We start from the raw sequence: 26,848 nt of genomic DNA, 5'->3' as shown, positions 1-26,848 counted from the left end.
CTTCAGTAGGTACTAAATAGACATCCAATGGCTTCAGTAGGTACTAAAAAGACATCTAACAGCTTCAGTAGGTACTAAAAAGACATCTAACGGCTTCAGTAGGTACTAAAAAGACATCCAACGGCTTCAGTAGGTACTAAAAAGACATCTAAAGGCTTCAGTAGGTACTAAAAAGACATCCAACGGCTTCAGTAGGTACTAAAAAGACATCTAACGGCTTCAGTAGGTACTAAAAAGACATCCAACGGCTTCAGTAGGTACTAAAAAGACATCTAAAGGCTTCAGTAGGTACTAAAAAGACATCTAACAGCTTCAGTAGGTACTATAAAGACATCTAACGGCTTCAGTAGGTACTAAATAGACATCCAATGGCTTCAGTAGGTACTAAAAAGACATCTAACAGCTTCAGTAGGTACTAAAAAGACATCTAACGGCTTCAGTAGGTACTAAAAAGACATCTTACGGCTTCAGTAGGTACTAAAAAGACATCTAACAGCTTCAGTAGGTACTATAAAGACATCCAATGGCTTCAGTAGGTACTAAAAAGACATCTAACAGCTTCAGTAGGTACTATAAAGACATCCAATGGCTTCAGTAGGTACTAAAAAGACATCTAACAGCTTCAGTAGGTACTAAAAAGACATCCAACGGCTTCAGTAGGTACTATAAAGACATCCAATGGCTTCAGTAGGTACTAAAAAGACATCTAACAGCTTCAGTAGGTACTATAAAGACATCCAATGGCTTCAGTAGGTACTATAAAGACATCTAACAGCTTCAGTAGGTACTAAAAAGACATCCAACGGCTTCAGTAGGTACTATAAAGACATCCAATGGCTTCAGTAGGTACTAACGACATCTAACAGCTTCAGTAGGTACTATAAAGACATCTAACGGCTTCAGTAGGTACTATAAAGACATCTAACGGCTTCAGTAGGTACTAAAAAGACATCTTACGGCTTCAGTAGGTACTATAAAGACATCCAATGGCTTCAGTAGGTACTATAAAGACATCTAACAGCTTCAGTAGGTACTATAAAGACATCTAACGGCTTCAGTAGGTACTATAAAGACATCTAACGGCTTCAGTAGGTACTATAAAGACATCTTACGGCTTCAGTAGGTACTAAAAACGTTGATGAAGAAGCAGACTCAGCACCACGACAAAAGCTAGAAATGCTAATGACATGTTGAAATTCATATCAAACTCCCTTTATAAGTGGCATGCACCAAAACTTACATGAAAATCCTTTTATTTGTTCTACAGCTATACAATATAATAAGAATTATTTATATATACAAGAAAAAAACTGGAATGAAGGGGGCTTGATAAACTGACCATCTGATGCTGTTGAGCTAAAGATCACAGACAACAAAATGTTAAATTAAAAGAATTTATTACATGTTACACCGTTCCACAGTACAAATCGCATATGTGCTTACATTTACCCTGAAACACTCAAAATCTTATCAGCACACACAGTCAAAATCTTCTTACATTCCACTCTCATTCTTACCATTTACAGACAACCAAATTTTAAGTTCCTTTTATAAAATCACAACTTGTTTTAGGAGACACAGCTTTTCAGACTGATGACCTGTAATATGAAATTAACATTAAAACTTTCACATGGATTTATTTTTCTTTGGATTTAAGAATTTCTGTCTTGACAAAACTGCACACAAAAATCTAGCTCTGAAGGCCTGCTACCCTTCCTCCAACACACAGATCTAGAGAAACCATTATATGACATAAAACTTCCTGTAAAGGGAGATAATGCTGTACCCTAGCCTTCAGATGCAGGAGTTTTTTTTTAAATTTTTTAACGTCCTATTAGCAGCCAGGGTCATTTAAGGACATACCAGGTTTTGGAGGTGGAGGAAAGCTGGAGTAAACCTCGGATATTCCGGCTTCCCTCCACCTCCAAAAAACCTTGCATGTCCTTAACTTAAGGACAGTCTGCAGTTGATGTTGGGCACTATTGTTAATATAACACCATTGTTTTAGGAAATCAAAAGCACTAGAAATTTGTGGAAATGAATTGTGAAATTTTATGTAACAACCATATACAAATGTACTGGTAAAAACTAAAACCTAAGATATTAAACTTTTAAAACCATCATTTTTAGAAATAATTAAGTTCACATAATTTCTAAAATACATGTATCATTTAAATCAAGACACTTTTTCTTTGCTACTGTAATAACTGCCTTAGCAGACTTGTGTAACTAGGAACTAGGGTGATTAATATAAGCCGATATATAACTTATTTCACAATTTCCGTTCCTGTGATGCACTGATGGCCATCCAGCAAAATACCTCTGACTCATTCTCGATTATTTCATAATTATTGTAAAATAAATAGTTTACATTTGAACTAGGAATTACCATAATCACTTCAATTTTTTTATACATCTCGGGAGTATCTTTCTACTGTTTGGTAAGTACGGTTATAATCATCTTCCGAATCATTTGGTGACAAGTTTCATATGCTGACTTGGGTTTGAGGAACAATTTCTTTTACCAGACTTGCTAGAATTATAGCTAATTTGGAGGGTTTTCTTGGATTCTCAAAACATTTAATTGCTATAGGTTGGTATGATGTATCCATGTACAGAACCCAGTTGCCCAGGCAATCTATCCCATACATTTCAATAATGACAAATGGAAGCTCGGAAATTTTGGCAATCATGAAAACATTCATGTCCTGCACTTGCTGATACAGGAGTTTTTAATGGGGGCATCTAATAATGTATTCTACACAGACTGTGGGATCATCAACTGAGGGAGTCGGATCTACAGAGTGCAGGACACGCTCACAATGGAATTATGTCAAAAATGAAATTTTCATTAATAAATAATGCCTGGTTGGTACTCACATAGTTGAAAAAAAAAAACATGTTTAAAACTGAAAGCAAAAATGAAAGAAAACTTTTTAAACTTGTTTAAAACCATTTAAATATCCAACAACCATGTGATGGATTTATGAACACATAAATGAAGATCTGTCAAGATATGTAAATTATGAGTTTGATTAGCATCTTTATTATCTCACAATGTGTAAAACGATACAGTAACTTCAATATTGTACAGATCTAACGTGGAAAATATTTGAAATGAAAGTATACATGTAGCTACAACAATTGAAATGATGACCACACACATGAATGCAAACACGCACGCTCACACTGTTGAAACGAGATCCCAGAGGGATCTTGGTGCCCACCATTGAATGATCTTTATTGGTTCTATGCAAGACTGATCTTTTTTCTGCTTTTCCCTTCTTCCCTCTTTTCCCCTTATAATCCAAAAACAAGGAAAACCTTCATTCATATGAAATCCAAATAAGATCTAAGGACTTTCTGAGCAATGGAGATAACAAACTTATAATCCAAGATGGCTGCCAGTAAGGCATTTTGTTTTTCTTGATTAGATTGAAAATCGAATGGGCACAATTCAGTTGGGACCAAGACGAACCTATATGTGAATTTTGAGAAATATCCTTCTAGTACTTCTCAAGAAAGAGCGATATCAATCTTCATCTGCCAAAATCTCAGATGGCCATTTGTTGGCTATTGTGTTTTCCCGATTAGAATTAAAATTAAGTGTTCCACACAACTAGGGACTAATGGAAACCAATGTGTGAAGTTTGAAAAATACCCCTCCATTACTTTTCAAGGAATAGCAAATCAAATTTGAATGGGCACAACTACTATTCAAGCCATAACAAGGATTGATTTTCGGACTGATGACGGACCACAGACATAGGGCGAATTGAACAACCCACGATCTCATGATGGTTGGCTAATGAAACTCAATAGCTCACTTGTGTACATTGTAACATGTCTTACGATTAAAACTACACTATATGTTTTTAAGCCGCTTTTCTGCTTAATATTCATGATACTGTAAAGTATTGTGACGCTATTCAAATACCATGTAAGCAAAAGAAAACATTTTTACAAATAAAAGCGTTATTGGATAATAAATTATATTAAACATGACATTGTTGTTGATCTAGGAAAACTATCTTTTAGTTCATACATGTATTTGATTCTTATTATACGGCTTCAATTAATAATTTAAATCTAATTTCATACTTTTGATTTCATTAATGTAAATATAAGTCAATACATCCTTATAATACTTTCTATTGATGTTGAACTGATTAGATACTAGGAATGATGGCGTACTGCAAACTTCACATATATAACACCTAAAAATTAAATCTGAATTATCTCCCCTGTCTCAGTGAAGTACCAAACGCCACATGTTAAAATTATACCATACACACCTAAAGCACTAATTTCTACTGCAAGTTTTACTTGATTTTTAAAATATGTCCCTTACCCTATACATATAAAAATGACATAAAATATTTAAATTTGAGATAAAAATCATTCAAAGTGCAGATATCCTGCTGCTCTATTCAACATACTGTATAAAATCATAATAAGGTATACACGAGTCTGGGTCTAATGTAACAATTCACCGAACTTCGTTTCCTTTAAAATATAACATTTCACTGGCCAAGACAGCTTTCAAATGGGTTCAGTACCCACACAAATTACATATAAACACACCAACTCACGAAACAATGTTAAAATGAGGGATTCTAATTACACATTATTAATATCTTTGCCGAAGCATGTAGATGCCCAGTGAGCCGTATACAGCCATGACATCATGTCTTCAACATAGCAACCTATCTCTAGCCTTTAAAATGATGTCCATAGCCCACACAATACCAATATTTAGGTCTTTTTAAGAAGATTACAGCGGCAGAGTTTTCTTACTGAAGATACAATTACACAAATCTCTGAACAGATTGATTCTGTACATTGTTGCCATGGTAACTGTTGTCCAATCCTGTCATTCCTTACTTAAAATGCTGAGTATCATTTGTCAATCTATTACCATATAATGCCTTTTTTCCACTTGTGTATACATGTAAATTGAAATCCTTTCTCAATGTTTCAATTATCAGATGTGTCTTTTTTCACTCTGTATAATTTCAAATCTTCTTTCTTTATCTATACCACCTAGCTATTTGTATTGATTCAAATTGTCTTATAGAACTGAACAAGCCCAGGGAATATCCTTATCCTCTGTCCTCTCTGGCTTGGGAGTTGATCATACACAGATGAGACATCGAGACATTTCCCAATTCACAATGGATTTCAACACTCTTGCAATGTTTAAATCAAAAGATTTACAACGAAGTTTCCATCCTTAAGTTGCAGAGAAATCTCCTGTGAAGAATTTAGTTTCACAGAGTGGATATTTTTTCAGAAATCTGTCTGTAGCATGGTGAATATCAGACGCATGGATATAGACGTGATGATCGTTAGCAACAACTTGTCCTTGAATGACCTTCAGATCCTTGTTAACTGAAAAACCTTCTGATATATAAATATAGACTAGGTATGGATGTAGCAAGAGCAAAAATGTTGGGATTCCCATTTTGACATCCACCGTTAAACGCTATATAGGGGCCGCTATACATCCAGGTTTTTGGGTTGGATTTGAACAATAAAAGGTTCATGCCACATCCGCCGAAGGTCTCCCTGTAAAAAGAATAGTCAACAATAATTTTCAGCAAATGAGTATAACCAACACGTCATCCAAACAGCTAAAAAAGATATTCAAATGTGAATCTGTAGTTGAAAACAATAATGATGAAGAATCTCTACCATTGCAAGATAACCTATCCAATGCAGAAAGTTTGAAATATTCAATCATAGGTAGTTATATATATATAGGCACTGAGGATGATGAAATTCTACTCTCAGGTATAGAATTTAAGACTATCCTTTATGTTAACCAGCATCCTCTGGAAATACTTTAATTAAGGTGAACATGCATCCCATCTCAGAATGGTTTATTAGTTTGGTCTACTTTGTTTAGCGTCTATTAACAGCCATGGTAATTTAAGGACGTGCCTGGTTTAGGAGGTGGAGGAAAGCCGGAGTACCCGGAGAAAAACTACTGGCCTACGGTCAGTACCAGCCATTCCCTCATGTAGGTTTCGAACTCATGACCCAGAGGTGGAGGGCTAGTGATAAAGTGTCGCGACACCTAATCCACAGACCCTTCCTCGTTCAACTTCCTTTAATATATGTATACACCTGGGCCTAAACACCCAATTAGAGTCAATGCCCTACACATCCTGGGTGATATGTCAGTATACAGGTATCATAAATAAATAGCTGGAGGGGACAGAAAACCAGTGGCTGAACTTACCTCAACAGACTGAACCGTAAACATGTACACAAACATAGCCCTGCATAAGTCTATAACAGATATCTCATAAGCTCGGTCATTCATTGGGCACCTACCTTAAGGTATGCCATTGTCAGCAGGGGTAACAAGGTGAATGGGACAAGGTAGAGCAGAGCAGGCTGGGCAGCCTTGAACACTTCTGATGAAACTGTGGCTGTTAACAAACCTAAAACAATTCATCCATATATGAATCTGACAGGGTAGATATACTAACATGCATTTAAGTCATTGTTCTATTTTTACATTATTCTTATACACATCAGAGTTGATAGATCATTAAACCTGCTTTAAACCAAGACACTATTAAACCTGCTTTAACCTGAGACTATTAAACCTGCTTTAACCTGATACACTATCAAACCTGCTTTAACCTGATACACTATCAAACCTGCTTTAAACCAAGACACTATTAAACCTGCTTTAACCTCAGAGACCATTAAACCTGCTTTAACCTCAGAGACCATTAAACCTGCTTTAACCTCAGAGACTATTAAACCTGCTTTAACCTCAGAGACCATTAAACCTGCTTTAACCTCAGAGACCATTAAACCTGCTTTAACCTCAGAGACCATTAAACCTGCTTTAACCTCAGAGACCATTAAACCTGCTTTAACCTCAGAGATAATTAAATCTGCTTTAACATGAGAGATAATTAAACCTGCTTTAACCTCAGAGACTATTAAACCTGCTTTAACCTCAGAGATAATTAAACCTGCTTTAACCTGAGACCATTAAATCTGCTTTAACCTCAGAGACCATTAAACCTGCTTTAACCCCAGAGACCATTAAACCTGCTTTAACCTGATACACTATTAAACCTGCTTTAATCTGATACACTATCAAACCTGCTTTAACCTCAGAGACCATTAAACCTGCTTTAACCTCAGAGACCATTAAATCTGCTTTAACATGAGAGATAATTAAACCTGCTTTAACCTCAGAGACTATTAAACCTGCTTTAACCTCAGAGATAATTAAACCTGCTTTAACCTGAGACCATTAAATCTGCTTTAACCTCAGAGACCATTAAACCTGTTTTAACCTCAGAGACCATTAAACCTGTTTTAACCTCAGAGACTATTAAACCTGCTTTAACCTCAGAGATAATTAAACCTGCTTTAACCTCAGAGACCATTAAACCTGCTTTAGCCTCAGAGACCATTAAACCTGTTTTAACCTCAGAGACCATTAAACCTGTTTTAACCTCAGAGACCATTAAACCTGCTTTAACCTCAGAGACCATTAAACCTGCTTTAACCTCAGAGACCATAACCTCAGAGACCATTAAACCTGGTTCAACCTGATACACAATCAAACCTGCTTTAACATGAGAGACTATTAAACCTGCCTTAACTCAAGAGATTATTAAACCTGCTTTAACCTCAGAGATCACTAAACCTGCTTTGACTTGAGAGACTATTAAACCTGCTTTAACCTCAAATCATTAAACCTGCTTTGACCTGAGAGATTATTAAGCCTGCTTTAACCCAAGAGAGAATTAAACCAGCGGCTTTAACCCAAGAGAGAATATTTAACCTGCTCTTCACCTAAAGACTATTAAACCTACTTTAACCTGAGAGCATATCCCTTCTACCTAGTAGTGAATATCCTTTTGAACAGAAGTAGATTACTAGGACTTCACCATACGGAATTCTTGCTTAAAACCATAGCATATTGTCACTAATATTGAAAATTGCATACCTATAAAAATCATAATATACGACACAGAGTTCAAAAGAGGGTTCCATTTATTATTCTGAAAAAAAGGACTGTATCCATGAAGAAAAAGTTTAATAACAAGAGAAAACTGTAAATTTGTGTGATTTATCAGACAGCACTTACCTAAGAAATAGCCTACAAGAGAACAATGGAAATAAGTGAGTTTCTGTACGTAGTTGGAGGGTGGTGGTACTCCGGCCTCGATTGAGGCCACCTGTGACTTCTTATAGGCATCATACCGCAACACAAAACACAGTAGTAAACCTGGCATGACCTACAGTACAAACAAGAATTAGAGGTAATCGTATATGTCTCACATGTCCCACTTCGTCAGTATAGTAAGTTTAAAGCAAAATCCGCAACTTACTAATATTTCACTATACATTTGTATTTTCCAAAAACCAACAAGAGGCTCATGGGCCTTAACGGTCCCCTGAGTTTTGATATATTTTGGCAGATTTGATGTGACCTTGAATTTGAGGTCAATGTCATTCACCCAAGCATGCTTAAGGCCCAATATCAGGTTTCTGGACCTCCTGCTTAATAAGTCATTAAAAGATTTAAGCACATTTGACCCCTGTGACCTTGAATGAAGGTATAGGTCATTCATTTGAACAATCTGGATAGCCCTTCACCACAGCATGCCATAGGCTCAATATCAGGTCTCTGCATGCAGGGTCTCTAATAAATAAGGTGAACCCAATTACCCCAAGTATGAAGTTCAAGTGACAAGTAGTGTAGGAGATAGAGCCTGGACAAGAAAGCAGAAGGAATAAAGGACACCATGCAAAACTAATCCTCCAGGTTGTTATGGGGGACTTATATACAGCGAAGTGAGCAGGGTCTCAGTCACACCCCCATTCCCCTCATCAATAAAATAAATATGTTTGGGGTTCATAAGATATCTATCAAAATAGGTTTTCATTTTGTAGCAACTAAAACAAAGTGCGACCTTTGACCTTCAAACTTGACCATCAAAATCAAATCGGATGTAGAACTTGATACTTGATGCTTAAACCACTTGGTAAAGAAGGGGATAAAAAACTTGTGTATCTCAAGAATGCCTTATTTTTTTTATATAGCCATGCTTTATTAAGTGAGAGTGCATATTGTGGTTGTGAGTGTGTAATAATAACTATGGATAGAACTGAAAGATGAAATGGACAAAAGGTGATTTCAAAATCCTACCACATGTATCTAAATATTTGAAATCTTGAATCAAAATGAAAGAAAGTTTACTTACAATATCTCCTAAACCAAGCATGGAAAAGTGACTAGAATTCTGTAAACTGTAACAGAAGAACAATCAATATATCAAATGTCAAACAGGTTCACAATATTCTACACAAATTATTATTATAACGATATGCATGACTGCCCTATTATACAAACGTTTTTTAACCATAGAAAGACAAATCAATTAAAAACATTAAAATATCACACTGAAAGCAATGTACATTAATTATCTAATAGGTACCTTGGAAACACCAGTTTTCCTGGCAGGGAGAGTTTTGGAGCATCTCTCATCAGACCATTAAGGTGAAGCTTTTTGGCAAGTACCCCCACCTGTGGAAACATGAAGTTTATTCACCATCATATTTTCATTCACTTTATACATGTATTTACACATTTTCAATGATTTCAAAAGATTTGGGCAGATAAAAAATATTCATTAATGCAGAATGTCAATCAAACAAAAGCTACCTCACTTTCTTCTTTAACACACATTGAAATTAACATTCTCTCTGAGCTAGGCTTTATGAATGCTACTTTCAATGGATACAGATTCATAGAGATCTAAAGAAAAAATATAGACCTGTAAATAAAGGCTTGATAGAGGTATCAGTACTTCTCAGTCTGGGTGGATTTCTCTAATGATTTCTACTTTGTAATATTTTTTTTTGTTCAATTCTTAAAACATTTTTTTTATAATTATGCAAATCTAAATCAAATGGGACTAGAATCATCTCAAGCAATTTGATCACAATCAGAGCATAAACAATAACTTACCGGATTTTCTGCTGGTCTCGTTGCTACTTTTACCATTACATTGGCACTAAATATGTATGAAGAAAAAAACACCTGGAAAAAAGACAGATAAGTTAATCAATAATTGGTAAATACATAGATACAGAATTATTAGTCAACTTTCATATATAATACAATTAGGACTCCATGTGTGTGTATTATGTTTTACTGCCAAAACCTGCTATAATTTTTTATGTCGACGTAGACAAATTCTACATAAATAGTAATTAATTGTGATATTTTATTGAAATTGTTTTAACTTATAGTTTCTCATAATTCCAATGTGAAATGGAGATCAGATTCAAGTGGGGTGTGGATATGAATTTTAAAAAGAAAAGAAGAGAATGTGTTGTTTTTACACTTATTTTACTATGTATTTGTATTCTGCATCTGATATGTGACACTTTCATAAAAAATATTTTATTTGAATTGAATTGAATTGGTTCAGAATTGAATTGAATTGTAGTTATCATGTGGTTATCATATCTATCCCCATCAGCTCATCTGTAGAATTTCCTAGTCAATGACCTTTACCCTTTTCTGACATCTTGGTAAAATTGTAACGTGATAAATATTAGATTTATTTTTGTATTACACACAGAAATTGCTAATTGTGTGATAAATGAGATATCAAATTATTTCAAAAAGAAATCTGGAATGAAATAAAAATGTGTGTGTAATTATATAATACTTGATTTAAAGAAATATTTTGCATATAAAATCTGAAAAATACACATGGAAAATTTTCTGTAACTTATCAATATAAAGGTTTGTGTAATTTTTCAGCAGATGTATAGAGGATTTCCGTGGAGATATTTGTATTGACTTACCCAGAACACATCATAAATGAGAAGACCAACCAGGAGTAATGTAGACACCTTCAGACTGGGAAGTCTAACGAGAGCTATGAATGCCACACAAAGTCCCATACCTAGGGCTGTAATATAAATCACATCCTTATTAACACATGTACAATACTGTAATTATTTCATTGTGCGTGATCAAATTGTGACAACATTATTCAGGATACAGATATTAACCTAGTTGCTATGGTGACTTACCGTCCATGAGTAGCCAATGCCCTGTCAACACCCAGATACACACTATGAAGAAAGCCAAACAGAAGGACAGGATCTCTGCTGCAGTAAACCGGCCGCACACACCAAATGATATTCTGGGAATGAAGAGACAATTATCAATGAAATGGAAGGGCTATATGGGATTCAAAACATCAAATCAATCAGTAAATGTCAGACTTTAACAAATTCTTTAAATGTTTTTGCACAGTATGCCTTTAGAGTTCATACCTTTTTTCAATAAAAATATATGTAGTACCTACCTTTTCCATTGTGTAAACAACAGGGTTAGTGTATTATTTCAAAACTAATTAACCTCTCTTCATGAAGCCATATTCGAGTATTTTATGTAGTTAATGTAAATGTAGTTATTTCTCAGAATTTTATGGTACTACGTTGCACTTTGTCCATTGTGAGGTTATGTGTTATTTACTTTGTCCATTTTGTGGTTATGTGTTATTTACTTTGTCCATTATGTGTTTATGTGGTACCTACTTTGTCCATTGTGTGGTTATGTGTTATTTACTTTGTCCATTGTGTGGTTATGTGTTATTTACTTTGTCCATTGTGAGGTTATGTGTTATTTACTTTGTCCATTGTGTGGTTATGTGTTATTTGCTTTGTCCATTGTGAGGTTATGTGTTATTTACTTTGTCCATTGTGTGGTTATGTGTTATTTACTTTGTCCATTGTGTGGTTATGTGTTATTTACTTTGTCCATTGAGTGTTTATGTGGTACCTACTTTGTCCATTGTGAGGTTATGTGGTACCTACTTTGTCCATTGTGTGGTTATGTGTCATTTACTTTGTCCATTTTGTGGTTATGTGTTATTTACTTTGTCCATTATGTGTTTATGTGGTACCTACTTTGTCCATTGTGAGGTTATGTGTTATTTACTTTGTCCATTATGTGAGGTTATGTGTTATTTACTTTGTCCATTATGTGAGGTTATGTGTTATTTACTTTGTCCATTGTGAGGTTATGTGTTATTTACTTTGTCCATTGTGAGGTTATGTGTTATTTACTTTGTCCATTGTGTGGTTATGTGTTATTTACTTTGTCCATTGTGTGGCTATGTGTTATTTACTTTGTCCATTGTGAGGTTATGTGTTATTTACTTTGTCCATTGTGTGGTTATGTGTTATTTACTTTGTCCATTGTGAGGTTATGTGTTATTTACTTTGTCCATTTTGTGGTTATGTGTTATTTATTTACTTTGTCCATTATGTGTTTATGTGGTACCTACTTTGTCCATTGTGTGGTTATGTGTTATTTACTTTGTCCATTGTGTGGTTATGTGTTATTTACTTTGTCCATTGTGAGGTTATGTGTTATTTACTTTGTCCATTGTGTGGTTATGTGTTATTTGCTTTGTCCATTGTGAGGTTATGTGTTATTTACTTTGTCCATTGTGTGGTTATGTGTTATTTACTTTGTCCATTGTGTGGTTATGTGTTATTTACTTTGTCCATTGAGTGTTTATGTGGTACCTACTTTGTCCATTGTGAGGTTATGTGGTACCTACTTTGTCCATTGTGTGGTTATGTGTCATTTACTTTGTCCATTTTGTGGTTATGTGTTATTTACTTTGTCCATTATGTGTTTATGTGGTACCTACTTTGTCCATTGTGAGGTTATGTGTTATTTACTTTGTCCATTATGTGAGGTTATGTGTTATTTACTTTGTCCATTATGTGAGGTTATGTGTTATTTACTTTGTCCATTGTGAGGTTATGTGTTATTTACTTTGTCCATTGTGAGGTTATGTGTTATTTACTTTGTCCATTGTGTGGTTATGTGTTATTTACTTTGTCCATTGTGTGGCTATGTGTTATTTACTTTGTCCATTGTGAGGTTATGTGTTATTTACTTTGTCCATTGTGTGGTTATGTGTTATTTACTTTGTCCATTGTGAGGTTATGTGTTATTTACTTTGTCCATTTTGTGGTTATGTGTTATTTACTTTGTCCATTATGTGTTTATGTGGTACCTACTTTGTCCATTGTGTGGCTATGTGTTATTTACTTTGTCCATTGTGTGGTTATGTGTTATTTACTTTGTCCATTGTGAGGTTATGTGTTATTTACTTTGTCCACTTTGTCCATTGTGAGGTTATGTGTTATTTACTTTGTCCATTGTGAGGTTATGTGTTATTTACTTTGTCCATTGTGAGGTTATGTGTTATTTACTTTGTCCATTGTGTGGTTATGTGTTATTTACTTTGTCCATTGTGAGGTTATCTGTTATATACTTTGGCCATTGTGTGGTTATGTGTTATTTACTTTGTCCATTGTGAGGTTATGTGTTATTTACTTTGTCCATTGTGAGGTTATGTGTTATTTACTTTGTCCATTGAGTGGTTACGTGTTATTCACTTTGTCCATTGTGAGGTTATGTGTTATTCACTTTGTCCATTGTGTGGTTATGTGTTATTTACTTTGTCCATTGTGAGGTTATGTGTTATTTACTTTGTCCACTTTGTCCATTGTGAGGTTATGTGTTATTTACTTTGTCCATTGTGTGGTTATGTGTTATTTACTTTGTCCATTGTGAGGTTATGTGTTATTTACTTTGTCCATTGTGTGGTTATGTGTTATTTACTTTGTCCATTGTGTGGTTATGTGTTATTTACTTTGTCCATTGTGAGGTTATGTGTTATTTACTTTGTCCATTGTGTGGTTATGTGTTATTTACTTTGTCCGTTTTGCGGTTATGTGTTATTTACTTTGTCCATTGTGAGGTTATGTGTTATTTACTTTGTCCATTGTGAGGTTATGTGTTATTTACTTTGTCCATTGTGTGGTTATGTGTTATTTACTTTGTCCATTGTGTGTTTATGTGGTACCTACTTTGTCCATTGTGAGGTTATGTGGTACCTACTTTGTCCATTGTGAGGTTATGTGTTATTTACTTTGTCCATTGTGAGGTTATGTGTTATTTACTTTGTCCATTGTGAGGTTATCTGTTATATACTTTGGCCATTGTGTGGTTATGTGTTATTTACTTTGTCCATTGTGAGGTTATGTGTTATTTACTTTGTCCATTGTGAGGTTATGTGTTATTTACTTTGTCCATTGAGTGGTTACGTGTTATTCACTTTGTCCATTGTGAGGTTATGTGTTATTCACTTTGTCCATTGTGTGGTTATGTGTTATTTACTTTGTCCATTGTGAGGTTATGTGTTATTTACTTTGTCCATTGTGTGGTTATGTGTTATTTACTTTGTCCATTGTGAGGTTATGTGTTATTTACTTTGTCCATTGTGTGGTTATGTGTTATTTACTTTGTCCATTGTGTGGTTATGTGTTATTTACTTTGTCCATTGTGAGGTTATGTGTTATTTACTTTGTCCATTGTGTGGTTATGTGTTATTTACTTTGTCCGTTTTGCGGTTATGTGTTATTTACTTTGTCCATTGTGAGGTTATGTGTTATTTACTTTGTCCATTGTGAGGTTATGTGTTATTTACTTTGTCCATTGTGAGGTTATGTGTTATTTACTTTGTCCATTGTGTGGTTATGTGTTATTTACTTTGTCCATTGTGTGTTTATGTGGTACCTACTTTGTCCATTGTGAGGTTATGTGGTACCTACTTTGTCCATTGTGAGGTTATGTGGTACCTACTTTGTCCATTGTGAGGTTATGTGTTATTTACTTTGTCCATTGTGAGGTTATGTGTTATTTACTTTGTCCATTGTGAGGTTATGTGTTATTTACTTTGTCCATTGTGTGGTTATGTGGTACCTACTTTGTCCATTGTGAGGTAATGTGTTATTTACTTTGTCCATTGTGAGGTTATGTGTTATTTACTTGGTCCATTATGTGTTTATGTGGTACCTACTTTGTCCATTGTGTGGTTATGTGTTATTTACTTTGTCCATTGAGTGGTTATGTGTTATTTACTTTGTCTATTGTGTGTTTATGTGGTACCTACTTTGTCCATTGTGAGGTTATGTGTTATTTACTTTGTCCATTGTGTGGTTATGTGGTACCTACTTTTGTCCGCTGGAACACGGTTTGATGAGGTACTGTGACATTGGCAACAGAAGAAAGGCAAAAGCTACGGTGGCCAATACTGTAAGAGAGAGAAAGGAATATTAGGGATTATAAATGTAAAGTACTGTAAACAAACCCACTGAGATATTTGGGGAATTTAAGCATAAGTGGCACTAAATTGACCACAGTGGTAATATAAAGGAAACATGATCTTCGGGTTGGTAAATGAATGTAAGTATATATAGACTGTGGTATGTCACAGCACTCAAATCCTACATTGGTTGAATTGTATTGTTTTAAGGCACATCAACATGTACAATTTGAGTCATTTAGGGCCAAATTTAAACAACACCAGAATAAAAGGACATCCATGGAAAGAAAACAAAACACATTAACCTCAGAGATATACCAAAGTCAATCACGACTTCCATATTGATTTACAGGATGATTGTAATTTGACAAATGGTAAGAGTAGTTGGGAAGATTATTTAACAATTAAACACTTGTTAGATTGTAGTTATTGGCAAGATCAATGCAATCTGGGTGATGATGCCTGTTTAACAAGAGTTTAATTGTTATATTTACATTAAGATATGTTAAACTTCACTTTCTCTTTGCTAAATCTGGGGTTTAAGTTCAGCTATTCCCCTGTTTGTTCAATTGAAAGAACGGCACATGTTAAATCAATTTCATTGAAGTGCTTGGTTTGCATTCAAATTGATGTGTAATACAAAGCCTCAGTGTGACAATGATTAACAAAGCACCAAATGACGTCATATTTACACGATTGTTCTAAGTTGAAATCCTTGCTAGGTTTGATTCACCCGCAACACATTGCCAAACATTTTTTTGACGTTGACGGAAGTGACGTAATGTGATCTGGGCTGCATTTATACGGTGATCAATACCATCTGGTTTAACACAGGAGTAATGGGAGACTGTCACACAGAATGCAAATATTCATAAAGGGAAGACATCCATATTTTAGTAGGTAGGTTGAGAAGGTATTAGTATCAGGTGGTGGTAGGCCTTAAGGTAATAAATGTTTTAATACAACAGACAACACCTAGCTATAGGTGAAGCCATGTAGATGGTAAATCAGTAACTAACTAAAGTTTGGTTTGTTTGGTTTGTTTTTGTTTAATGTCCTATTAACAGCCAGGGTCATTTAAGGACGTGCCAGGTTTTGGAGGTGGAGGAAAGCCGGATTACCCGCAGAAAAACCACCGGCCTACGGTCAGTAACTAAACTAACTGAAGCCAACAGAACACAGGCAATAGTCAGTGAGACAAAACCTAGTTATAGGTGGAGTCATGTAGGTGGTAAACCAGTAACTAACTAAAGCCAACAGAACACTGAGTATAGTCTGTGAGACAAAACCTAGTTATAGGTGGAGTCATGTAGGTGGTAAACCAGTAACTAACTAAAGCCGACAGAACACTGACTATAGTCTGTGAGACAAAACCTAGTTATAGGTGGAGTCATGTAGGTGGTAAACCAGTAACTAACTAACGCATCAGAACACTGAGTATAGTCTGTGAGACAAAACCTAGTTATAGGTGGAGTCATGTAGGCAAAATAATAAATTAGTAATAACTAATTAATTAACGACTGCTTCCTTACACCCTAACAGCGTAACATTAACAACACCCTCCAAAGCCATCATAGAACCATGAAACCTTATTGGAACATCAAGATTTTACGAGATGTGTCATTTTTTCTGCTTTTGTATTGTCTTTCAGCCAATCAACAACCAAAGTCAAAAGAGAGAAAAACATAACAAAAAATACCCTTCATTTAGGTTGTTAAAAAAAATTCTTGAAAATTGTCCAGAACATATTATGGTTATCTATACAAGATTTAAAATGTATATTTTGCAGAATGAAATGATCCAATAGTGTTTTTTTCAATAAAGAGTGATGATATGTTTTAAAATGATAATATCAGATCAACATGTGTGACACAGGTGGAATATTGACACTCTCCTCAGTTTCCCTGTGTGTTACATCATGGCCTCAAGTGATACAAAGCTGACGAGAAGTGATACAAAGCTGACGAGAAACACACCTGTGTATTTTATGTACTGTTATCTACAGGGGGTCACAAACTGTATTAACACCTAGAGGCGAGGTGAGAATTGTAGGACAGGTGAGAAAATAAAACTGAGAATAAATCTGTAACCATGGTTTTCACTAAGCTTCACAACATGCGGTTAAATCTGACAATTTGCCAGAACAAAATCTGTAATCCAAGTTTTACTCAATGCATCAAAAACTTATAAACCACTGGCTATAGCATCTGTATATAAATATATATCATGTATTTGTACTTGATTTCAGAGGACAAGTTAGATCAAAATGAAGTAATAAAATTTCTATAAAATTTCTTAATTCAAAAATCTCCTTTACATAAAATAACAAGAACCTGTGATATGTAATTATAATGAATTGTAGGTCAGAGTGTTTGCATTATTAACCAGCTACATACACGTTAACAGGTGGAAAACTTGTATAGCTGGTTAATATTGAGAACACTCCTACCTACAATTTGTGATATTTCCTATAAAGTGACTCCATGCATATCCATCGATATCCATTCTGCAGTGATCATACTATCTTAGGAACCTATGTATAATGGACTGGGGTTGGCTCCAGGGGCCGGTTTGTATATATGTAAGATGTAAGTGTTTTATTTCAGGTGTACAGACAACAAAATCTATCTTACCTTTTTCTCAATATGGTAGAGTTTACTTCAAACTTGAGGGTTAACTCGAGTGATATCAAAATCTACTTATAGCTACTTCAAGGGAGGTTGTGTACAAAATGTGTTGCTTTAATTTCAAGTATAAATAATGTGGCTACCCCATTGAACACAAGTATCTATTTTTCCCTGAGCACATATTTATGTGAAATTTTGGATGACACAAACGAAGATCTGTATTACCTGTTTTAATGAAAACTGACAACAACCTTGAAACAAGGACCCAGAGGGCCTGCATTACTCACCAGGATAACTCAGTAATTATGGTAAGATATTCAATATTTCAAGTTATATTTCAAATATTTTCCTACTTTGGAACTGCCTCTCAAAACAATGGTTCAAACTACAGGTGGACTAAATCCTGTCATTCTTGAATAAGAAAAAGTATCTTATAAGTTTTTTTTGCTATATTTCCCCTATTGGGCCCTTTTCTTTCTCTTGACCCAATTAAGAGTGCCACACCCTTCATTTACACAACATTAGATCTCATTTGCCAAATAATGATCCAGACCAAATTTCACCAAAATCCATTCAATTGTTTAAGATTAGTAGGGATTTAAAGGATTTACCTCTATTTCCCCTATTAAGCCCAGCTCCTCCAGCCCCAAGGGAGCCACAATTCAAATTTCACCAAAATCCATTCAATTGTTCAAGATTAGTAGGGATTTAAAGGATTTACCTCTATTTCCCCTATTAAGCCCAGCTCCTCCAGCCCCAAGGGAGCCACACCCTCTTATTTAAACAACAATATATCTCCTTTGCCCAATAATGCTCCAGACTATATTTCATCAAAAGACATTACTTTCCACTATTGGAACCCACCTCATCTGGCCCCAACGGAGCCACACCCTCTATTTATGCAATGTTAGATCTCGTTTGCCGAACAATGCTCCAGACCAAATTCATCAAAATCCATTCAGGCATTCAGGGAAAGTAGGGATTTAAAGGAAATATTGACGGACAATGGTGATGGATGAAGGATGCTGTGCCATCGCATAAGCTCACCTTTAAAGAGACCTTGATCTTTGTGAACAGTATACTAAACATAGGACATGCATGTTGCCATAGCAACAAGTGTAACAACACAAAAATTTACAAAATAATTATAAGTAAACTTTTATTAATATATTGTCAGTTATTAGTAATACAATTTCCCCTTATCCTCACCTGCAGTGCAAATTGCAAACACCATCTGTAGTGAATCAAAGAAGAGGAACATCACAAGGAGTGAAACTGAGGCCCCAATCGGGAGAAATGCTGCTTGGCAAGAATCAATTGTCTGGAGCTCTACAATAAAATAAGACTGGTAAATAATATTTCAAACTAGAAATATGTCAATGCACCATCAACCCCTCCGTTATTTTTACCCCCATAAGTGGCCTCACCCCTCCTGTTATTTTTACCCCCACAAGTGGCCTCAAGAAACTTGAACTTATTGCATCGGTGGATGGACAGTACAAAGTACAAAGTCTTTTCATATATCTCAATGTTTAACTGCTGTGGCACATTTAACAGTTTTATCAAAACAGTTTTCAAATCATTTAACGAGACAATAAAAATTTCCTTTTTGAAGAGAAATGAAGAATTGTTACTCTGATAAAATCAGACTGATCCAAAATGCATGACTGAAAACTCATTATATTTTTAAATAATAAATGAGAAAGCGCAGCACATATCATTTTTTGGTACTAACGACAAACTCATAATTTATGCATACCTAGCTAATACTATTCCTCCATGAACTGTTTTGTTAAATTTTATGATCAGACAAACCTACTCTCACGAATACTCCTGAATTCAAACCTTCATACCAGGTTTGACTACAGTAAACCTCCGGTTAGTTTAAACAAAATTAAATAAATATTGACGAACCTGTTCGAATTATTCGAAATTATGCTTCAGAAAATAAGCGCGAGTTCGAACTATCCGAGTCTATATCGACGAAAATCTCGACAGAGTAAAATCATTAGACACAAACACATTCAATGTAAATCTGATATGTAACAATGGCACATTTATAAATAAGTAATGTGATAGTATTTTATCTAATTCAATGTCAATTGATTGATAAACGTTCTTCATTTCGCGATAACTATGACAGTTTAGTACACGATTCATTTGTGACACAAAAGTAAAACATTTGTACAGTATAATCTCCGCATGGCTATATTTTTTATCTGAATCAGAAACTATCACTATATTATTGTAATAAATGGTCTCTTTAATACATCGAAAGCATAGTCTACATAACTTGTTGCGTTTACGAAAGCACTACAGTAAAAATAGGCGCTATATGTTGATAAAATTAGGTCAGAACATCAACATGTCTGCTTTTAAATATGCCCAGTCGTATTAGCTACCAAACATATATTTGATACCTGCAAAATTATGACCGGGCGGGTGATCGATCGATCTTTCAAATTTACCGCAAGCGACACCTCGCATGGCCTGCTTACCTAGCGTGAGGTCGCAGGTTTTCAGGTAATACCTTGATTGGCAATAATTAAGAGATGTCCAGTCACATTTAAATAATCATAATGCTAAGTTAACACTATATTTGAAAATACACGGATGATTTCTTAGTTTGCTATAACCACCGCGAATACAAATATCGAATGTTATTTAAACATTGTCTGGGCCTAAATTTGCAATCAGCTGTCTCGTGCGTGGTGTATTTTGCAATGTAACAAGAGGCCAATGGGGCCTGTATCGCTCACCTGGTTGGATTTGACCAAATGTCAAAATAATGTTCATGTTCAATTCCTTTTGTTTGTTAACCTCAAACAATGCTATATATGGTTATAGTGTGGGGATCCCAACTGCTTTAAAGAAATAATGAAGTCCAGACTCTCTGAGTTTACAACATGCATTTATAACTTTATGACTAGTAGCGCTAGCGATTTAAAGGAATTACCTCTATTTCCCCTATGGGGCCCCGCCCCTTTGGCCCCTCAGGGGTCAGAGTCATCATTTATGCAAAATCTGTTCCCCTTCCCACAAGAATGTTTCTGACCAAATTGGGTTCAAATCCATTCATAACTTTATGACTAGTAGCGATTTGAAGGAATTACCTCTATTTCCCCATTAGGCCCCGCCCCTTTGGCCCCTTGGGGGTCAGAGTCACCATTTATGCAAAATCTGTTCCCCTTCCCCAAAGGATGTTTCTTACTAAATTGGGTTAAAATCTATTCATAACTTTATGACTAGTAGCGATTTAAAGGAATTACCTCTATTTCCCATATTGGGCCCCGCCCCTTTGGCCCCTTGGGGGTCAGAGTCACCATTTATGCAAAATCTGTTCCCCTTCCCCCAAAGATGTTTCTGACTAAATTAGATTTAAATCCATTCATAACTTTATGACAAGTAGCGATTTAAAGGCATTACCTCTATTTCCCCTTTTGGGCCACATCCCATTGGCCCCTCGGGGGTCAGTCACCATTTAGGCAAAATCTGATCCCCTTCTGCCAAGGATGTTTCTGAAAAAATTTGGTCAAAATCCAATAAGAGGTTTTTGACTAGTAGCGATTTGAAGCAAATGTTGACGGACGACGAACGGACGCTGCGTCATGACATAAGCTCACCGGATCTTCAGTCCAGGTGAGCTAAAAATGTGTGTTTGAACTATCCGCGTGTTCGAAGTAACCGGAGGTTTACAGTAATATATTTTGGCCTTGGTATTTACCAGGATACTCAATCAATTATTGCTTGTATATGGACTGTTCTGGGAAACAAACTTAATGAACATCTGTTTTAATGTAAGTTTTAAGAAGCCTGCAGAATCAGTCAAATGTAACAACTTGGTATAGGTGAGAGTTTACAGGTATATTGTTAAAAACATGTCAGCTTAATCACAATATAATCAGGGCATCTAGTAGACCCTTGAGAGTATGTTTGTGACTCCCCAAATTGAGATCTGACTCTTGGGTTTGAAGGGACATGTCTATTTGACATATGTTTTGACCCTTCAGATTTCTCAGAATTAGTGATTTGACTTCTGAAATTGCTAAAAGTCAAGGGTCAACTGGATGCCCTGATAATGACAATTTACATGTAGTAGTAACTTCCCCAGCGCAGGTGAGGTTGACAGGTATACCGTTAAAAAATGACAGCGTTATCACTACATAATGATAATTTACTTGCAACTTCCTCAACGTAGGCGAGGGCTAACAACTGGTATACTGCTAAAAATAAAATGTCATCATTATCACTACATAAAACAAGAGGCCCATGGGGCCTGTATCGCTCACCTGGTTGGATTAGACCAAATGTCGAAATAATGTTCATATTCAATTTGTTTTATTTGTAAAACTCTAACAATGCTATATATGGTTATAGTGTGGGAATCCGAACTGCTTTAAAGATTAATGAAGGCCAGACTCTCTAAGGTCTGAAAGACCTCAAGAATTGTTTATAGAACATGCATTCATCACTTTATGACTAGTAGCGATTTAAAGGAACTACCTCTATTTCTCCTATTGGGCCCAGCCCCTTTGGCCCTTCGGGGGTCAGAGTCACCATTTATGCAAAATCTGTTCCCCTGTTTCTGACCAAATTTGGTTCAAATCCATTCATAACTTGATGACTAGTAGCGATTCAAAGGAATTACCTCTATTTCCCCCACTGGGCCCCGCCCTTTTGGCCCCTTTAGGGTCAGAGTCACCGTTTATGCAAAATCAGTTCCCCTTCCCCCAAGGATGTTTCTGATCAAATTGGGTTCAAATCCATTCATAACTTTATGACTAGTAGCAATTTAAAGGTATTACCTCTATTTCCCCTATTGGGCCCCACTCCTTTGGCCCCTCCGGGGTCAGTTCCACCATTTATGCAAAATCTGTTCCCCTTCCCCCAAGGATGTTTCTGACCAAATTTGGTTCAAATCCATTCATAACTTTATGACTAGTAGCGATTCAAAGGAATTACCTCTATTTCCCCCACTGGGCCCCGCCCCTTTGGCCCCTTTAGGGTCAGAGTCACCATTTATTCACAATCTGTTCCCCTTCCCCCAAGGATGTTTCTAACCAAATTGGGTTCAAATCCATTCATAACTTTATGACTAGTAGCAATTTAAAGGAATTACCTCTATTTCCCCTATTGGGCCCCGCCCCTTCGGCCCCTACGGGGTCAGAGCCACCATTTATGCAAAATCTGTTCCCCTTCCCCCAAGGATGTTTCTGACCAAATTGGGTTCAAATCCATTCATAACTTTATGACTAGTAGCAATTTAGATGAATTACCTCTATTTCTCCTATTGGGCCCCGCCCCTTTGGCCCCTACGGGGTCAGAGCCACCATTTATGCAAAATCTGTTCCCCTTCCCCCAAGGATGTTTCTGACCAAATTGGGTTCAAATCCATTCATAACTTTATGACTAGTAGCGATTCAAAGGAATTACCTCTATTTCCCCCACTGGGCCACGCCCCTTTGGCCCCTCAGGGGTCAGAGTCACCATTTATGCAAAATCTGTTCCCCTTCCCCCAAGGATGTTTCTGACCAAATTGGGTTCAAATCCATTCATAACTTTATGACTAGTAGCAATTTAGAGGAATTACCTCTATTTCCCCTATTTGGCCCCGCCCATTCGGCCCCTTGGGGGTCAGAATCCCCATTTATGCAAAATCTGTTCCCCTTCCCCCAAGGATGTTTCTGACGAAATTTGGTTCAAATCCATTCATAACTTTATGACTAGTAGCGATTTAAAGGAATTACCTCTATTTCCCCTATTGGGCCCCGCCCCTTTGGCCCCTCGAGGGTCAGAGTCACCATTTATGCAAAATCTGCTCCCATTCTGCCAAGGATGTTTCTAACCAAATTGGGTTCAAATCCATTCATAACTTTATGACTAGTAGCAATTTAAAGGAATTACCTCTATTTCCCCTATTGGGCCCCGCCCCTTCGGCCCCTACGGGGTCAGAGCCACCATTTATGCAAAATCTGTTCCCCTTCCCCCAAGGATGTTTCTGACCAAATTGGGTTCAAATCCATTCATAACTTTATGACTAGTAGCAATTTAAAGGAATTACCTCTATTTCTCCTATTGGGCCCCGCCCCTTTGGCCCCTACGGGGTCAGAGCCACCATTTATGCAAAATCTGTTCCCCTTCCCCCAAGGATGTTTCTGACCAAATTGGGTTCAAATCCATTCATAACTTTATGACTAGTAGCGATTCAAAGGAATTACCTCTATTTCCCCCACTGGGCCACGCCCCTTTGGCCCCTCAGGGGTCAGAGTCACCATTTATGCAAAATCTGTTCCCCTTCCCCCAAGGATGTTTCTGACCAAATTGGGTTCAAATCCATTCATAACTTTATGACTAGTAGCAATTTAGAGGAATTACCTCTATTTCCCCTATTTGGCCCCGCCCATTCGGCCCCTTGGGGGTCAGAATCCCCATTTATGCAAAATCTGTTCCCCTTCCCCCAAGGATGTTTCTGACGAAATTTGGTTCAAATCCATTCATAACTTTATGACTAGTAGCGATTTAAAGGAATAACCTCTATTTCCCCTATTGGGCCCCGCCCCTTTGGCCCCTCGAGGGTCAGAGTCACCATTTATGCAAAATCTGCTCCCATTCTGCCAAGGATGTTTCTGGCCAAATTTGGTCAAAATCCAATAAGAACTTTTTAACTAGTAATGATTTGAAGCAAATGTTGACGTCCGGACGTCCGGACGGACGGACGACGGACGCCGCGCCATGGCATAAGCTCACCGGACCTTCGGTCCAGGTGAGCTAAAAAATGACAATTTACTCACGTCCTTCATTTTCACCAGGAGGGTAGGAGTCCTTTGTTTTTTCCCTTTCTTGATTTTCTTGGTCAATGTTCAAAGATCTAGTAAACAGATCAAAACATGTCAACCCTGTTTGAAATTTTCCGTGGATCATCTATACTGTTCAATGGTCGATTGGTGTTGGTAAAATATCTTATTAAATCTTGGAGGATTCATCAAAGAAATCTTTGAAAGAATTCTTTATGATCATATCTTAGATCAATCTTACATATGTGTGGTATTCTAATTGACTTTTGAAATTGAAACAGTATCAAAGTTAATTTTATCCATGTCCATATTCAAGCTATTCAAATGCTTTAAATCAAATGACTGTATATTCTATGATTTCATTTAGTCATGGCAGTGATTTGGGTTATTTTCTCTTCTATATATAGTAAGGTGATTCCTGATAACACATGAATTGGACAATTTTAGATTCAGGGTTGATGTGACTAAAGTAAACCATTTTTTCTCAAAATCAATAAGTTAGGGTGTATGTGAATGGCAGACCATTAAATTTAACCTGCTTAGTATATAGGGTATGTGTACATCTGGTAAACTGAATGACCCCAAGGTCATACACAACCCTGCACATTAATGTAATAGGTATATGAATGTGGTATCGGCCCAGCTCATTAATTATCTCTTTTTAGACAGAAATATCTTTCACTTCGCTCAGTCACTGAACCGACTCCCCGCAAATATTCTTTCCTGACACAAAAATATGCCATATCAAAAAATATTAGAAGTCCTAATATATACCCTGAAATGTTCTTAGTGGAAGTTTTATTTCCATTTGGTACTAATTATGATTGGGAATGTCAGAAAAAAACAATCAGTTTTATTTCCATTTGGTACTAATTATGATTGGGAATGTCAGAAAAAAACAATCAGTATTCATATTCATTAGGAGTCTCAACAAACATCATTTTCCTGCCAAATGTCATACAACACGTTCTCATTTTTATTTTCAAATTCCACCTGATTAACTGCACATTAATGAACCAGTCACATTGACTCTGACAACAGAATGCTATAGGTGGTATTTACAATAATCGGGATGTGTAGTTATATATTAATTACTACCTCGCAATATTTATGATTAATTAAGTTAAATTCTCCTCTCAATCACTGTGGCAAGCTCATTACAGCTGTACTCTTCTGGTTCTTCGGTATGTAAGGTAATTATATAAAATGTCAGAACATTTATCGCTTGTATTTGTGTGTACAAGGTACGGTGCTCAACTGCATATATAAAGTGTGGTGACTGCAGCAAATGTACTACATACATGTACAGTGGACTCCAGATCAGTTTAAACCAGACTCTGTCCAATCTGGATATTTGTCTAAACCAGTCTATACCCCTACCTCAAAGCAAGTAAATGTAAAAGTGACTTTGTGGTATGTAGCCTTGACTAATAATACTGTATGTAGTTGTATTGGTGTTATCCACTGTATATATAATGTTAACAAATTTATAGTGTGAACATGTGCCAACACATAGCCCTGTCTGCTTTAAGGGCATGTTACCGAGTTCAAACATACAAAACTGTGTGGATTGCATTATAACTACCGTAATGACCTCCTTAAACATGGTGTTTCATAGCCTGACCTGAATCCTTGATATCAGTAATCTTGGGTAGTCTGTTCAATATGCTGCTAAATCTGATAAGTGTTGGTGATGGTTTGTAACTTTCCGTGTGACCCTTTTCTACAACTGTGGTATGTATAGGTTCAGTTTGTGACATTTGTTATTGCCAAGGTTTACTGGACAGTAGGATTTTGAAATATTATCGTCCAGGAAAGATCACGACATGATAGCAACAGCAATATTTTCTGTACAATGGGACCTTAAAGAGATCCCAAGCACTGGCACAGTTCCAATGTCATTGTTCTGATTTATAAAAACTCAATTGTCATTCTTGACAGGAAAAGCATTATCGGTGTCACCTTACAAACAGCTTCACTAGCAGTGGAGTCCTGGTTGTTGATAAACAACTGAATTCAGGTCTTGGGTGAACTGGTACTATGTACAGCATATATATAGTTCAACAGCCAGGAGGTTCCTAAGTCTACCGTAGATACCATAATCAGTAGCTTCATGATGATAAGTTATAGCATTATAAAACCTATAATCTATAGCTAACAAACAGTAGCTTCATGAAATCTACCGTAAATAACCTTATGATGACTATAGCTAGAACACTATAGGGAATTCAGT

The 26,848-nt window shown here is 36.2% G+C and overlaps 1 protein-coding gene across 2 annotated transcripts in view; it reads right to left on the bottom strand.

The window, feature by feature from the left end:
* Positions 1 to 1,380: 1,380 nt before the first annotated feature.
* LOC117333226 (signal peptide peptidase-like 3) overlaps positions 1,381 to 26,848 on the bottom strand; it is a 65,529-nt gene continuing 40,061 nt past the window's right edge. For both annotated transcript variants that reach the window (XM_033892412.1, XM_033892413.1), the window contains exons 4-14: positions 24,613 to 24,689; positions 19,031 to 19,150; positions 15,104 to 15,182; positions 11,092 to 11,204; positions 10,861 to 10,967; positions 10,013 to 10,084; positions 9,480 to 9,568; positions 9,246 to 9,291; positions 8,126 to 8,276; positions 6,340 to 6,449; positions 1,381 to 5,568 (exon numbers count right to left, since the gene is read on the bottom strand). In XM_033892412.1, the coding sequence (XP_033748303.1) occupies positions 5,500 to 5,568; positions 6,340 to 6,449; positions 8,126 to 8,276; positions 9,246 to 9,291; positions 9,480 to 9,568; positions 10,013 to 10,084; positions 10,861 to 10,967; positions 11,092 to 11,204; positions 15,104 to 15,182; positions 19,031 to 19,150; positions 24,613 to 24,689 (1,033 nt within the window). In that variant the 3' untranslated portion in view covers positions 1,381 to 5,499. The remainder of the gene's footprint in view (positions 5,569 to 6,339; positions 6,450 to 8,125; positions 8,277 to 9,245; positions 9,292 to 9,479; positions 9,569 to 10,012; positions 10,085 to 10,860; positions 10,968 to 11,091; positions 11,205 to 15,103; positions 15,183 to 19,030; positions 19,151 to 24,612; positions 24,690 to 26,848) is intronic.

This window comes from Pecten maximus, chromosome 8 (assembly GCF_902652985.1).
Source record: "Pecten maximus chromosome 8, xPecMax1.1, whole genome shotgun sequence".
Lineage (NCBI taxonomy): Eukaryota > Metazoa > Mollusca > Bivalvia > Pectinida > Pectinidae > Pecten > Pecten maximus.
The sequence above is the reverse complement of the archived record's forward strand: the minus strand, read 5'-3'. Positions and strand labels throughout refer to the sequence as shown.